The following is a 15,403-nucleotide window of genomic DNA, read 5'->3' on the forward strand; positions in this document are numbered from 1 at the left end:
TTTAACTTGGTCTCATCCCTTGTGGTGCAGAGGTTTCTGGTGGTACTGCGAATAGCCTGTGCCCAGGATCCCTTTCTTTTGTAGCTTGTGAAAGCCGGCGGTGGCGCACTTTATTATTAGATGGGAGTTCTCACTTAGGACACACTAGAAGAGGGCAGAGTGCCATCCCTGCTGAAATGTGCTGAGGTTTGGCTTGTGCTGGAGAAAGTGTATCTCAACTTTGATTTTCTGTTGAACTATTGGCCAATCTTGAACCTCCCCCTGTCTGGGCAACATGTTCTGGAGGTTAGTTGCCAAGCTACTGCGGAGTTATCTGGACAGGGTAAGCTTTCTGTCTTTCTCAGTCTGGTTTCAGACCCCAGGATAAGGCTGAGATACTCTCGCGTTGGCCACTAACACAAAACCCTAAGGCAGAGAGGATAACATGGGGGCAGTGTGACTGATGTGTATGATGCATGACTGAGTAATGGATTCAGGGCATTGATATTAGATCTGTCACTTAGCTGTGTTCAGTGGCTATTCATCATGTAATAATCCTGATCTGGGTGTGTAGACTAGCTAAGGAGGACAGGACTTCACTGAAGTGAATCCATTCATTATTTTGAGGTAGGTATCAATAAGCTTTGAGGACCCTTCTAGAGGCATCCAGGACTCATTGCAATTTTTGCTCCAGGAAGCCATTAGAACTTTTTAGCAGGTGTTGTTACCCACATACATGTCACTGTCTTATCAAGTCACAGGGTCCATTTTCTTTCCTCAATAACAAACTGTTAAGGGGGGATTTTTAGTCTATAGTGACGGACACCAAAAATTGCCCCAAGGTTAAAAGCATGAAAACCATTTGCATCTGAGCATTTTCAGGCATAGCATTGCAGTGGCAATCTCTGTGGTGAACTCTGTCTTCCTGCTCTCTTGTTGTTTAGCTGAGATGACAGATTAGCTGGAATAAAGTTAATTGAAGCAGAATAGTGATGAGACTGATAGGCATTTCTTGCTGGGTGAAGAAACTGCTGTAGGCTCTTGCTTGTTCCCTGCCTGCCAGCGACAGGATTCAGGAGTGCCCGTTCACATCAGTGGGAGCTGCTGGGGGCTCAGCAGTGTTGAAAATCATGCCCCTTAATTAGGTATCTAAATCTTGATTTCAGTGGGTGGTAGGCAACACTGTCACCCTGTGCCTGAAATTGTGGCCATCTAATGGCCATTCAGTGGCTTGTGTAAAATTAATTGATGTTCTCAGGCCAGTTCCTAGCAGCCATTTGTCCACATCACAGCTCCAACTACCACATTTCACATGGCTCATCACCCTTGTGGACAATGGGGCTCATCCAAGCCTTTCCATTGACTTCACCAGGCTTTGGATCAGGGCGTGTTTACCAGCCGTTGACTGGGCGAAGGGCTAGCGTTACATTCTGAGCCATAGACGTGGTCCTTCCAGCATAGGCTAGGAGCTCACTAGCATTGCAACTTGGGGCAAATGCCTTGCAAACTTTCCTCGGTGACTAAAACATAATCTGTATGGACCACCTCTAAGGCCGACAGGGTATTTCAGTCTCCATGGCTCATTCAGTCACTGGCCTCTCTGATTAGAATTGCAGTAGTGGCTTTTGTGAAATGGACAGCTGCTCCCTGAGAACGAGCCTGATAAAGGGGGAAATCATGCCCTGCAGACCCTTGCATAAATCTCCCTGCACCCTATGCTATCTCTGTGGCACTGTCTCCCTGGATGCTACAGAAAGCAGTCAATGGGTCCTGGGATCCATATGGGGCAGAGAAGTAGGGAGTGGTCAGGACAGCACAACTTCTTCCTTCCAGCCCTGCAGAGATTTTGAAGAAAGACAGTTCAACCTGGAGCTGCAGTTTTATTGTCTTTCTCCCAAAGCACCCTCCGCAGCAAGCTCCTCCTTTTAAGTGGACTGTTCATAGGAAGATCTAGCTGCTGGGGACTTGAAACCTTGGCAACTGTGTGTGTGGTGGGGGGACAGGTCAGGCCACAGATCCCACAAGTCAGTCAAGGGCCCCTTCACAGATGGCCCTGGCCTCTTGCTGATTTCCCAGGAGATCAACAGGGTTATTGAGTGAGCCCCACAGCCTATTCCACAGGGGAGCAAGCCCCATCTCCCCATCTTCACAGGTTTCTTATGGAGATTTCCTCCCCAAGAGCCTTATTCCACAGGTTTTGTGGCCAGAAGGTGCAATCTGGCCCTGGTGATGACCATGTTGTAGATAATAGGGAAGTAGAGTGATACCCACCAGCCTCAGTTCAGATAGATGGTTGAATGGCCATCAAATGTGAGTGAATATTAGCCATTGCTGGGCTGGAACTGATTCATTGGGCTCAATGACCCAAATATTCAGTGACCTACAAGTCTGGGTTTACAGGTGTTTCCTTCACGTTTCAGTGTTTTCTTTAATTTTTGTCAACTAATTTCCAAAATATCTTAAATGTCAGTAATTCTACGCAAACACAAGCAAACAACATATCTTTGTTACATTTGGTGTCAGGAATGAAAGCTGGCTAATGTTTCTCTTTGTGGTGTGATGGTTGTGGGCAGGGCCGGCTTTAGGCCTTTTCCACCAATTCCCCCGAATCGGGCCCTGCGCCTAAGAGGGCCCTGTGCCCAGTGAGACTCTCTTCCCTGGCTAGAGGTGCCTTTTTAATTTTTACTCACCTGGCGGTGCTCCGGCTCTTCGGCAGCAGGTCCTTCAGTGCTGCCGAAGACCTGAAGCGAGTGAAGGACCAGCCGCCGAAGTCTCGGAGCACTGCCCGGTGAGTACAAGCCCCACATGGTTTTTTTTGTTTGTTTTTTAGTCAACCCTCCCGGGGCTCTGTCGAAACTGTTCGAATTGGGCCCCGCACTTCCTAAAGCCGGCCCTGGTTGTGGGTGGAGGATTTGGTGTTCTTATGGCAAATGAAAGGTGATAAGAAATCGAGGAGGAGCCAAAAAGTCCTCTGGATCATAGAATATCAGGGTTGGAAGGGACCTCAGGAGGTCATCTAGTCCAACCCCCTGCTCAAAGCAGGACCAATCCCCAGATAGATTTTTACCCCTAAATGGCCCCCTCAAGGGTTGAACTCACAATCCTGGATTCACAGGCCAATGCTCAAACCACTGAGCTATCCCTCCCCCCTAAATGTGGGTTCTCATTTTTTGTATGTCGAGGTTGCGATTCACCTGAGCTTGAATTTGGGTTAATTAACCTGTAAGCTAACCTGCTACACTAGGGATTTCTCCCAACTTGGAGCTTTATAGAGAGCTCTTCTGTGACCCGTTGTGTTCTCAGAATTATAAACTCAGCAATCAACAGCAAGCTCCCTGCAGATACCAGGCAACCTGTAAAGCAGGATTTCAGACGCTCTGTAGGATGGATCATGAGCTCATTTCAGCTTCAGGTGAAGGCAGGGAAATAAAACATTTCTGGGGACTACACTCACAGTACTTGGATTCCCAAATACCCAACTGAGCCACTTGATGGTCATCAATGTTTTTAGCATGGAAATAAATGAAAACTCACCACCAGAGCGCTTGTTAGTTATGAGGTATTGCATTTTCACAAAAGACACAGGGGCAAAGGACTTCAGCTCCAGCTTTTGTCATGCCTTCTGAGCAACAGAGGTGTCTTTACATTTGCTTTCGGCACAAAGGCTGTGTCTGCCAGGAACTTTCAGCCTGTTCTTCAGAGCCTTAAAAAATCAGCTGAGGCTGAGGGGGACTGGTAACAGGTTATTATAGCTTTTCCCCACTTTAAATCCACGAGCTCCACTGTTCAGCAGCATCTATGTAATGAGTCAGTGGTCTCAGTCCAGTTCCTAGCACAGAGGATTCCACAGAGCCACACAGGCAGTCCTAATAGAGAGTCCAAGAATGGACACATCCAGTAGTGTAATCAAGGGTAAACGTGCATAAACGGAATGTTTCCACTTCTCATTTGGGGAATGTGGAGTTTAGGTTAAGTTCGTTTACCTGCTTCCCCACTGGACACTTCCAAGTTTGAGTGGAAGCACTTGGGCCAAACACATGAGCCCAACACTCAAAAACAAGCTAAACTTTAAGCACATCCCATTCCACAAAGCCTTAAGACCTGTTGATTTTAATGGGACTTGCATCCATACTTATAATGAAGCTTAAATGCTTTGCTTAAATGCTTTGCTGAATCAGGGCCTTGGTAGGGGCCAGTAAGAGAGATGCACCTGCCAATGCTATGCCCATCCTGTGGGTAAATACAAGGGACTTCTACTCCCCAGGGCTGCAAATGAGACAATGTGTTGGTCTGCTTGGCTTTCATGACATGGACTGGATGGGAAGAGTAGCCAGAGCAGTAGCTAATGGGTCTCTCTGCACTAGGACTCAAAAGTCAGAGTGCCAGGGGATTGGGGGGTGAAAAGCTGTCTCCTATAACAGACCTGAGCTCACTCACTTCCTGCTGTGTTTCCAGGGAGCGGGGTCAGAGAGGACAGCAGGCAGAACAGGAGCTCGGGGCACCAGAAAGTGCCCAGGGCTTGGAGCGAGGAGATATAGGGTAGGGAGCCCAAGTGGTTGGTAACAAAGGGGGATAGCAGCTCCGGGACTTGGGGGATTTTGAAGCTGAGCAGAGAGAGGGGGAGACAACAGCAGGAGAGAGAGAGGAATGTCTACACTGCAAAAAAACCCAACAAACAAACAAACAAATTAAATGAACCCATGGCGGCAAGTCCTAGAGTCCAGGTCAACTGACTTGGGCTTGCAGGGCTTGTATTACAGGACTAAAAATAGCAGTGTAGACATTCCCACTCAGCCTGGAACTTGGGCTCTGAGACCAACCCTCCCTCCCTGGGTTTCAAAGCCCAAGCTCCAGCCGTTGGAGAAGGAACATCTACACAGCTATTTTTAGCCCTGTAGCATGAGCCCCGCAAGTCAGTTGACCTGGGCTCTGAGAGTCACTGACTTTTTTTTTTTTGCAGTGTAGACGTACCCAGAGAGGATCAGGGACAAGACAGGAGGGAAGGCAGGAGGGGGATGGACCAGTAGAGTAGCAAAGGGTGCCACTGATGCCCTTGGAAGAAGAGTCAGGAAGATAGGCAGGTGAGGAGAGGGAATGGAAGCGCAGACGGTAATTGGCAGCATTTCAGGAGCTTAGATATCGGAGGGACTCCCAAAGCCAGCACTCCAGCGAGGATGGGGGGGTTCATGGCCAAACACCAACTGGGTTGACTTCTCTCCTGAAACGAATGGAGACCTTGTGGTTTCTAGCTCATTATTCTGAAAGGTTCGTTAGGGAATAGGGTGGTGGTGGAGGGAAGGCCAATTGAATCTGTCAGCGATTTAAAAGGGCCCTGTTTCCCTCTTCAGAGAATCACACAAAACCCATGTACAAAGCAGACAGTCATGCGACAGGCAGTTCACACAAATTACGTGCCAAAGTGACACGAGGCCCGGCTGCGTGCCCATTGGCAGGACTGATGTGACTGACCTGGCTGTCCCTCCCCAGACCTTCTCTGCACTGCTTCTGTGGCTTTTTGTTGCCACTTCCATGCCAGATTTATTCTCCCTGGGGCTCTGGCAGGACAGTGGCAACCCAGGGGCCTGCTCTTTTGTGATATGGAATTATTGTGGGCTCCACAACTCAAAGGGGAGGGAGCTCTTGGGCTCTCTGTTTTGCTGTGTGAGAGACAGGCTGCTGGCACCAGGAGAATCCATGTCGGGGGGAAGGGCAGTTGGGTGAGCAGCTAAACAGGAGTTGGCTGTGTGGGGCCAGGTCCCAGGTCTCCCTAGGTGAAGGGTATTGTAAAGTGCCAGTAGGGAGCCAGAATCTGATGCTCCTATGCTGTCCAGCTATTCAGAGGTGCTGAGCGCTTGCAGCTCTCTTGGGGAGCTCATTCAGGCCACACAAACAGCAGGTGTTATATTGTAAAGGCCTCCAGTTAGCTGTGTGGAAATGGAGCTGAGCAGCTGGTGAAACGTGTTCATAGAAAATGATGAGATGAGCCAGACAGAAATAACTCTGCCGGGGGTCCAGGGTCCTGCTGTGGTTGGAGATCAGTCACAGTACACAAGGAGATAGGAGTTGTGGTTGCTACGTAGTGACTACCAGCAGTCTTCTTCGATCTGGCTTTTGGGAAAGAATTTGGGGTTCATTGGGGGTGTTCCATTTATGTGTGTGTTATAGCAGAAGCAACAGCAATGATCTAAACCACAGTAATATCTGCTCAGATATCTTGAAGGGCTTAGCTTCAAATCAGGAAATTCAAAGTGAAAGCTAACGACGGGGGCATTGGTTTGCATGAAGCGTGAATGACTTTGAATCGTTGCTGTAAACTCAACTCAATCCTTATTTGAGGCGGCTTTTATTAAAAAAAATTGGATGTTTTAAAACACCTGCAGCCTGAATTTTCAGCGGTGGCCTCTAGTTTTGAATGCCCAGCTCCCACTCTTCCCTTGCTCCTCTGGGCAATGTCAGCTACCAATACAAGTAGCTTCCTCAGTGCTTCGCCCTTTAGTTATTGCTGCTAAGGCTTTGGGGTTCTCACTGGTGCCTGCAACACTTGGCAACAAGATTGACTCAAACAGGTTGATTCTTCGTCGTCTCAGAGATGGGCACCGATCCTACGAGGCAAGCTATGCACTAGGGATGTAAATAGGGTTTTAAAATACTAACTGTATAACCTGTTAAAATTCTATTGGTTAAATGGTTAACTGTTAAGGAGTTCACATAGGTGGGGAACTAGCGCTGTGAGGGGGGAGGGTTGTTGCAGCACCCCTACATTTTATGCGAGGCTCCTCTGTTGGCTTGCATCGGTGGTCCTGGCTGCCGGCCCCGTGCCTGGGGTCCTGGCTGCTGGCCCTGTGCTTGGGACTCCACTGCAGCTGGGATGCTGGGCACAGGTTGCAGCAAAGTTCCTGGGCATGGGGCAGGACCTGGGCAGGGAGCAGCAGCCGGGACCCTGGGCACACAGCGGAGTTCTTGATGCGGGCTGGCAGTCAGAACCCCAGGCACAGGGTAGCAGCGGAGTTTAATCATTACTTGTCCGAAACCGATAAGGCTGATGCTTATCGGTTAACCAGTTACACTTGTACTCAGTGCATAGTAGGGATGTAAATTTCTGCTAAATCTTTTTTGCAAAGTGTGTTTTGAGAAAGCACATCTGATTCCACAAGCCAACGGAACAGTAACATCTCCTTCAGGGCTGGCACTAAAAGCAGTGCCTGCTTCGTCTGGAATCCGATCCGATAGGATCCTTTCATGCTGCTCCAGTTGAGTACGTTCACAGGATGTGTCAGATCTGCCTGCCTGCTTTTCAGATGTGAAAAGCCCCACACTGCAGGAGAGGATCCAGACAGGATGCTGCACTTATCCGCTGGGTAGCTAGGCACCGAGGAGGGGTACTTATCAGGGAAAACCCAACCTGTTCAGCATGATGTAGAACAGGCTGCAAAATCCCAGGTTTTGGTATTTAGGATGGGAATGAATCATCTCCTCACCGCAGGAATGGGGAAGAACCCCTCTAGGCTAAAGCTGGCATGTGCTGATGGAGGAGAGCAGACACATGTTTGTGTTTTTCCTGGCTGCCAGAGACAGCAGATTTTTTAGACATCTACATCATGGCTTTGGGAAATCTTGCCAGGACACGCAGGGGCTTCTGTTGGAGTCTTTTGCTCTTCGTTGTTGTCGGTTACATTTCTCTCTCACTTCCTCTTCCCCAGGGGTGTATTCCCACAGGGCCTGCCTGATGAATATGCCTTTGTAGCCACCTTCAAATTCCGGAAGGCTTCCAGGAGAGAAGACTGGTATATTTGGCAGATTATCGACAAGTACGGCATACCGCAGGTATGGGGCCCTTTCCAGCCTTCAGGAGCAGCCGTGTTTCGCACCGGCTGGCTGTGCCGCTTTAACCCTTCACTCCCCATTCCGAATGGACTGATGAACATTCCTTTCGACTGACACTCTTTCAGTTCATTCTGCCAAAGAACTTTTGCCTTTAAAATTGGACACGGCCCATGGTTTACATTGGGAAGGAGGTTTGCTCAGGCAGTGGCTGGAGTTAGGAGGAAATGAGCAGAGAAAAGAAACTCTCCTAATTTTCAAAAGCACTTTGAGTCTTTCAATAAGTTTATTCAGTCGGCGCTTTATAGAAAAATTACTGATTGCCCCAGAATAGGGGAGGATGGCCTCATGGTTAAAGCACAGGACTGGGCCTCAGGAGAAGTGGCTTCTCTTCCTGACCCTGCCACAGGCTTCCTGGGTGACTTTGGGCAGGTTACTTAACATCCCTTTGCCTCAGTTTCCTCCCCTGTGAAATGGGCATGATAATGCTTCCCTACCCCGCATGGGGTTTGTGAAGGCGAATTTATTAATGTTTGTAAAGCACTTGCAGAACTTCAGATAGAAAGTGCTATAGCTGTGTAGTCACAGAACCTAGTGCGCACCCCCTCCTGGCCACTCATTAAGATGGCTGTGAGGGGGAATCCAAGTCTCTGCTGCTCCGGATCCCCAGGGATTTCAAGCATTTGAAGCCTCAGCAGGCTCCAGCATTGATTCCTTGCTTGGCCTTTGAGGCACGGAAATGGGGCTCTTCAGCTTACCTTCTCTAGGCCCCCCAAGACTCCCAAGATACCCAGTTACTTAAATACGCCCTGCCCCACAGCTCCACCTCAGAGGCATGACACTTCCAGTTACAGTTTAACTCTTTCAGAGGCACACCGCAGTTGGGAAGCAGTTCACACACACTTTGCACGGAGTCGAATGCGTTTGTTCTTTTACACCTAGTCATACAGAGCACAGAAGAGTGTGGATCACACAAAACAATAAACACAACATAGGTCACTTTTCGATCGTTCACCCTTCACTTGAGAGTCCTTTGGGGCCACCCATTGTCGTGCCCTGCCTTATGTATACTGTTACATGATGGGTGGTCAATCCCCCATGGAGTCCCTGACCCAGCTTCTGTGACCTTGCTGTCTCCTGCCTGATGCTTCCTCTCTGGTTCCCCCTATTTCTGTGTGTTTCTTTGTTTAAACCCCTCCTGGTGACCTTTTCTCTTTTGTTCTATTCCTGGTAAGTTTCCACTGTTCCTACCTCTCCCCCCACCCACCCCCTTCATTCAGAGGCATAAGCTAGAATGGTTTTCCAAGGCTTGAACTGCTTTTTAGCATAACCTTTGTATAGTTAAAGTACTGTCATTAACCTAAGTCTTTCCCTTTGTCCCTGTCTGGCGTGTACCAGCTACAAGACTTTGGTGGATCCACATACATGTAGACACGCATGATACTGCAGTTGTTCATAATGCAACTTCACAGTAGAAAAACGGAATTATACGTACATAGCCCCAATTCATCATGAGGCGCAGTCTATCATCTGTTGCCATATAGGGTTTTTTAACACCACACCATGTTGTCTTTTTTGTTTGGGGAGTGGGTTGTTTTGCCTAATGTGTACATTTTAGTTTGTTGTTACAGAGTTACTTGTGATTCCTGAGTGGGCTGCCAGTGCTGATTGATTTAGCAGTGCTACATATTATTATTCCTTTGGATTTGAACTTCCAAAGGATGTGGAGAGATATTCGAGACACTCGGGCAGCACAAGGGATGGGTGTAGTATAAGAGCCTAGCTAGCTGGCTAGCTAGAGTCTTAAGTCAGCCAGTGAAGAAAGGTTAATAGCACTATCTTGATAAATTACCAGCTGATCTTTGATAAAAGGAAATGTAACTTACTGTGAAAACATACTCCCTTCATTCCAAATCCTATATACCAGACTCAGACAATCAGTCATTTCCTGTTGTTCATAGCTGAAAAATTGACCCCCTGAAGTTGGGAAAGCAAAAAGCAATGGGTAAAAATTTCAAAAGTGCCTAAGTCCCATTTTCAAAATGACTTTGACACTTAGAAGCCTTAAGTCTCAGTGAAAGTTAATATGATGTAGGGTCCTAAATGCCTTAATCACTTTTGAAGATGGGACTTTGGTGCTTTAGAAAATGTTACCCTTTATCTGCTTGCTCCTACATCCATGGCTTACTATGTACAGTACTTGAGCAGTCCGATGGAGGAATTATGAGAAACAATATGCTCATAGCAATGGCCTTGGAAAGAGAAAGAAAGAGAGTTAGTGGGTGGAGTGTGAATTCCACAATACTAGAGGTGATAGGAGTTTACCTATTACAGATTAAACTGGGCTCTTTCTCTCTCATTTGAAAACTTGATTGAATTTGAGTCCAGTCACTCAGTGCCCTTTCCTTCTTTGTCACGGCTTGGTCATTTCAGTCATAATGGAAGGTAATTTAGGACATCATTTAACCTCTTTAACATGCCTTGTCTTTTCTCAATCTCATTTCCTACTCCATCTTCAGGCATGTCCCCCACACCCTGCTTATATCTCTTTCCCGTCCCCCCTGCCATTAATAACTTTGACTCTGTAAAGCACTTGGGGTACAGTTTATGTGAAAGGATGAATGTATGGAGAATGAAGTTGTGTTTGTATCGGCAGCGTTTTTCCTCTTGATTCTCAGGTCTCTATCCGCCTGGATGGAGAGAACAAAGCTGTGGAGTACAGTTCCATTGGGCTGACCAAGGACGCAGTACGAGTGGTCTTTCGAAATGCCCGAGTAAGCGATTTGTTTGACCGCAACTGGCATAAGATCGCCCTCAGCATTCAGTCCAAGAGCGTCTCCCTCTACATTGACTGCAAACTAGTGCAGACGTTGCCTATTGAAGACAGAGAAAATATTGACATTCAAGGGAAGACCGTGATTGGCAAACGCCTGTATGACAGCGTTCCCATAGACGTAAGTACTGAGTCTGCGGATTCATTCCCAGGGGAGTGATGTCCATCTGTGCAAGGGTGATGGGGTATTCTGGTGTCACACTCTCACTGGACCCTCTCTTTATTCATTGTCATTTTCTGAATCTTTGTGTTTGATGAACTGTCTGAGAATGGCTGACATCTCATCAGATACCAGGGTTTCCATCTTCTAACCTGAGAATACTGAAGTGTGCAGTACAGGGATACAAAAAGGGGGCTCCATTTCATCCTTCCGGCCAGTCTGAGCTTGCCATTGTTAAACCCATGTCCTCAATTATAAGTACCGATCACCCGCAAACATAATCACCAAATGTACATAATACCAAACAACATCTGAATGTCTCTTTGCTGTCCCAACCTGGCCCTACATGGGGTTTAGTAGTTAGAGGCAGGAAAGACTCATTAAATCACTGAGTCCTCTCCTGCAACATCAGTATATGGTCCTCACCGCACAGAGAATACATCCAGCATTAAATTTGTACCATGCTTGGTCTTAGCGAAAAGATCAAGATACTGATCTGGGCCTGATTCTCTTCTTACATGCATGTAAATCAGGAGTAACTCCATTAAAGTTATAAGGAGCCTGGGCAAAGTGAATTTTGTGTGCATGCAAAATGATTTAGTAGCATTTTACCCACAGGGGGAAATGACTATGTGAGTTGAACACAATGAACACCATCCTATCCAATTGAAATTGCAGGGGGAATTTAGGTAGGCAGAATGTAACTTTCCAGATAGGAATTTGGCCAGGACGCAGAGGTTAATATACATCCTTATTCTTGTAAAAATCACCACAGGATCTTTAATGAACACAGAGAATCAGAATCCCATTGGCACAGTGCCCTTCACAGAATGCTGGGGTATTGACAGAGAAGGATGCGTGTCAGCTATGGAACCCCTAGAACCATCGTGATCTGGCCTTTGTCTGTATTGTCTGCACTCTTTGTATTGAAACACTAGGCACAAGTTGGCATTAATAATTCACAGTCGCTGAAACACGGCCCTATTGTCTGTCTTTGTTTTCTAGTTTGATCTTCAGCGGATGGTAATTTACTGTGATTCCCGACATGCCGAGCTGGAAACCTGCTGTGATATTCCCTCTGGACCAGTAAGATGTTTTGTTTTTATATATATACACAGACACTCTTAGTTTAGATCGATTATCCAAAGAAGGGGTTGCAGCCCTGTGAGTCTGATGTTATAAAGGTAGTGAATCAAACCAATAGAATTGGTAACATGACAGTGATGAGTTTACTGAAGAAGAGAAATGTATAAAGAATTAAACCTTTCCATGTCTCTTTCCCTATCAAACTATCAGGGGAAAGAGAAAAATCTGAAGGGTTCAGCAGCTGATTGAAGAATAAAAATTCCATGTAAAAGTAGTCAGTGGGTTTTCTATTGCTGCTGTATGGGAAGAGCGAAGACAGCAACATTGCTAGTTAGTCTTCTCTGTCCCCTTGCCAATGGACAGAGATCTGCATTGCAAAAAACACCAGCACAGTGTGGAAGAAGTGTGCAGTGCCTCAGTCGCTGCTGTAGCTATTGTTAGGATAAACAGGTTTGCAGGGTCCAGACTGGTACCTTTCACCAGTAGTTTTAAAACCCCCAAATCCAAGCAAACACTTGATTCTTCTAATCCCCAAGTCTCTGGAATTCGACATAGTTAGCAACATGTGTCAGTAAATACTAATTTGACTTCCATAAAGTGGATCAAAGGCAAATGAGGTTGCTAAAAGGGAAGACCTGATAATGACATGAGTGGTTTGCTTTTAGTGCCAGGTGACGGTCGTTACTGAAGCGCCACCTGCTGAAATAAGACCCACTGTCGGCAGCGAACAAGTGGGCCCCCCAAACACCCTCAACTGTTCCTGTCCTGCTGGAGAAAAGGTGAGTGTGTGAGTGACTCTGTGTTCTCTTTTGGGAGCCTGGCCAGCCCCTTTGGTTTTGGGAGTAGGATCTAGTAGAGGACCTGCATAGTGCTTGACCTGCAGTGCCAGTCAGGATCACAAACTCCTCAATTGTAAGCTTGTTGGGGAAAAGGACTGTGTCTTAGGGGGTTTGTCAGCACCCAGTTCACTGGATCTTGATCCTGATTGTGGCTTCTGGAGATCAACCTAGAAAATGAAGCGGCAATTTTTACCACCCCTTTTAGGTACAGGTTTTGTAAGACATAACAGGAATAGGCTGGTAGGGTAAATGGGAGCCATGCAGAAACAATCCCCTTGCCTTTAGTGGACTTGAGCCTGTTTAAGTCAGCAGTGAATGGGGCCTTTAAGGTGTTAGCGCTGCTGCAATATTTTCATCGCTGACTTTTTTCTTTTTGTGTGTCGTTGCTCCAACCTTGAGGCCATGTAGCTTCCCGTCCATTGCCCACTGAAATGGACTCTTCCATTGTGGGGCTCTTTCTATTGTCTCTGGTGGGCCCCTAGTGTGCTGGCATGTAGTGAGAAGAGCAGTCTCCAAATAGTCTTCTTCTTCTCTCTTTAGGGTGAGAGGGGCCCAGCTGGCCCCGAAGGTCCTAGAGGTCAAAAGGTCAGTAGTATGTTTTCCATTTTGTCTATTTAAAAATGCCATATGAAGTGCTGGGTTATTCTGTATGATGGGAAAAGTTTAAGGAACAAAGTCCAATAAACTAATAGCAGACAAGAGATGGGTTGGATGTGTCCAAGGTGGACTATGGGGAACCCAGTAGTTAGTGTGCGTGTCTTGACTATGCTCACCCCCAAGTTTCACTGAAGTGGCTTTATGTATATTCTAGAAGCACTACCATGCTGTAGCAATGACGAAGCCAAGTCAGTCAGTCTGTTCCCGTGGAGCGCCCCCAACGGGGCTGTCCACGTCTATTTATTATAGTTGGTTACATAAATCATTCTATTATACGCATGTACAAACTCAAGCCAACGTCTCGCCCCCTCTCCTGATTGGTGCTTTATGCACTGCGTACTCCAGAGATACTCCAGAGTCCTAGTCGGCGTTTAATCTGTGTGTCTCCTGACCGGAAGTGTGGGGGGGTGGGAACCACTTCAGCCGCTCTAAATATTGGGGGCGGTTTTCCTACCTCCTTAGTGCTTAAGAAGTGTAAAGTTCCTACACCATGCCACATTTTTGTTTCTACATTGGCTACATTCTTGTTTCTACATTGGCTGTTTCTACATTGGCCTACATCACAACTTTGATGGCGATTCTCCAGTAATTCTGCACTGTCCCCAAGCTAAAAGGCCACATCATTACTGTTAGTCATCCACCAGAACTTTACTGAGACTGGGGTAGGAGGATGGAGCCCTGTAATCCAGTATCCCACCAAGAGCATTTGAGTCATGGGGTGAAGTTAAATATGGGCTATATTTCTAGATAGATTTCTTCTTAGAATGCACAGAGTAAACCAATCATTCTTCCCCCCGATGATTCTAAATCCTACTTAGCTGGATGATGCCTACCTCTCATGAAGTGTGAGAGGAAGCTCACTTATGCTGTATGACTTGTGAGGTTAAAAATCCCAAAGCATGGTTTTTTTTTTGGAGAGGCTCACTGTGCTCTCAATAGTTAAATGTTTCTGGGATGCGGAAAGAAATGCTTTGGGTGTATATTTTCTGCTGGGGCAAATGGAGACAGCCCTGTTGACTTTAAGCTGCAGCTGTTTAAAATGGCTGAGAATTTGGCCCGTTGTTTCCATGGGACTATAAATAGTCCCGTTCCTATTTTAATCTGTGACAGTTTAAGTGATGATGGGCTATTCTTCAGAATGACAGAACCATGAGAAATGACTGCGAGAAGAACACAAAAGGATGGCAATGATAAAACGAAGAAAGAAAATGTGTGTTGTCTCACCCACCGGCACAGCCCGGTAACAGACTCCAGAAACACTAGTGACTAGCCCACTTCACTCTCAGTAAAATGGTGTGAACACAGTTCTGTAGATGGAGGATTGAATCGCAAGCCTTATTCACTGATCTATGGCTAGTAATCACCTGGCTTTGATGTTCCATAACCCAGGTGCATCCAAGGACCTATAAGGTTTGTGTAACAGTGATCTAATAAGCTGTGCACTGACCCAGGGGTTGGGGACTCTTGAATTTTAATCCAAGCTCTGCTGATGAATCCCTGTGTGGGAGAGGGGAGGTTATTTAACCTCCCTTACCCTCATCTTACCTATCCACTAAATAGAGATAATTTTTTGTGCCTGCCTCACAGGGATGCTGTGAAGATTAATTAGTAAATGGATGTGAAGCCCTTTAAGGCATTTGTGGTCCAGTTAATATCTAGGCTAGATTGTCAGTCCTTACGCAGCCCAGAGGAGAGTATCCCCTCTCCACCAGCCTGTATATATGTAACACTGACAGACCCCGGTCATTGATGGGCAGGATTGAACCTGGGGCCTCTGGAGCTTAAAGCATGAGCCTCTACTGCATGAGCTAAAAGCCAACTGGCTCTTAGGTAAGGCTGTAGAGCAGACTCATTTAACTCTCTCTCTAAGTGGTCTTGGTGCCACTAAATGGGACAGAACACCACACCCTTGGCAGGGCCGGCTCCAGCTTTTTTGCCGTGGTCAGAGGCACTCTACTGCCGCCGCTTCATTCTTTGGCGGCCATTTGGCGGCAGGTCCTTCCCTCCGAGGGGGACTGAGGGACCCGT

At 46.9% G+C, this 15,403-nt stretch overlaps 1 protein-coding gene across 4 annotated transcripts in view; it reads left to right on the forward strand.

The window, feature by feature from the left end:
• The window catches only part of COL22A1 (collagen type XXII alpha 1 chain), a 333,573-nt gene that overhangs the window by 134,686 nt on the left and 183,484 nt on the right, over positions 1–15,403 (forward strand). For all 4 annotated transcript variants that reach the window (XM_045004657.1, XM_045004658.1, XM_045004656.1 and 1 more), the window contains 5 exons: positions 7,680–7,803; positions 10,479–10,754; positions 11,799–11,879; positions 12,545–12,658; positions 13,259–13,303. In XM_045004657.1, the coding sequence (XP_044860592.1) occupies positions 7,680–7,803; positions 10,479–10,754; positions 11,799–11,879; positions 12,545–12,658; positions 13,259–13,303 (640 nt within the window). The remainder of the gene's footprint in view (positions 1–7,679; positions 7,804–10,478; positions 10,755–11,798; positions 11,880–12,544; positions 12,659–13,258; positions 13,304–15,403) is intronic.

Source organism: Mauremys mutica, chromosome 2 (genome assembly GCF_020497125.1).
Source record: "Mauremys mutica isolate MM-2020 ecotype Southern chromosome 2, ASM2049712v1, whole genome shotgun sequence".
Taxonomy (NCBI): domain Eukaryota; kingdom Metazoa; phylum Chordata; order Testudines; family Geoemydidae; genus Mauremys; species Mauremys mutica.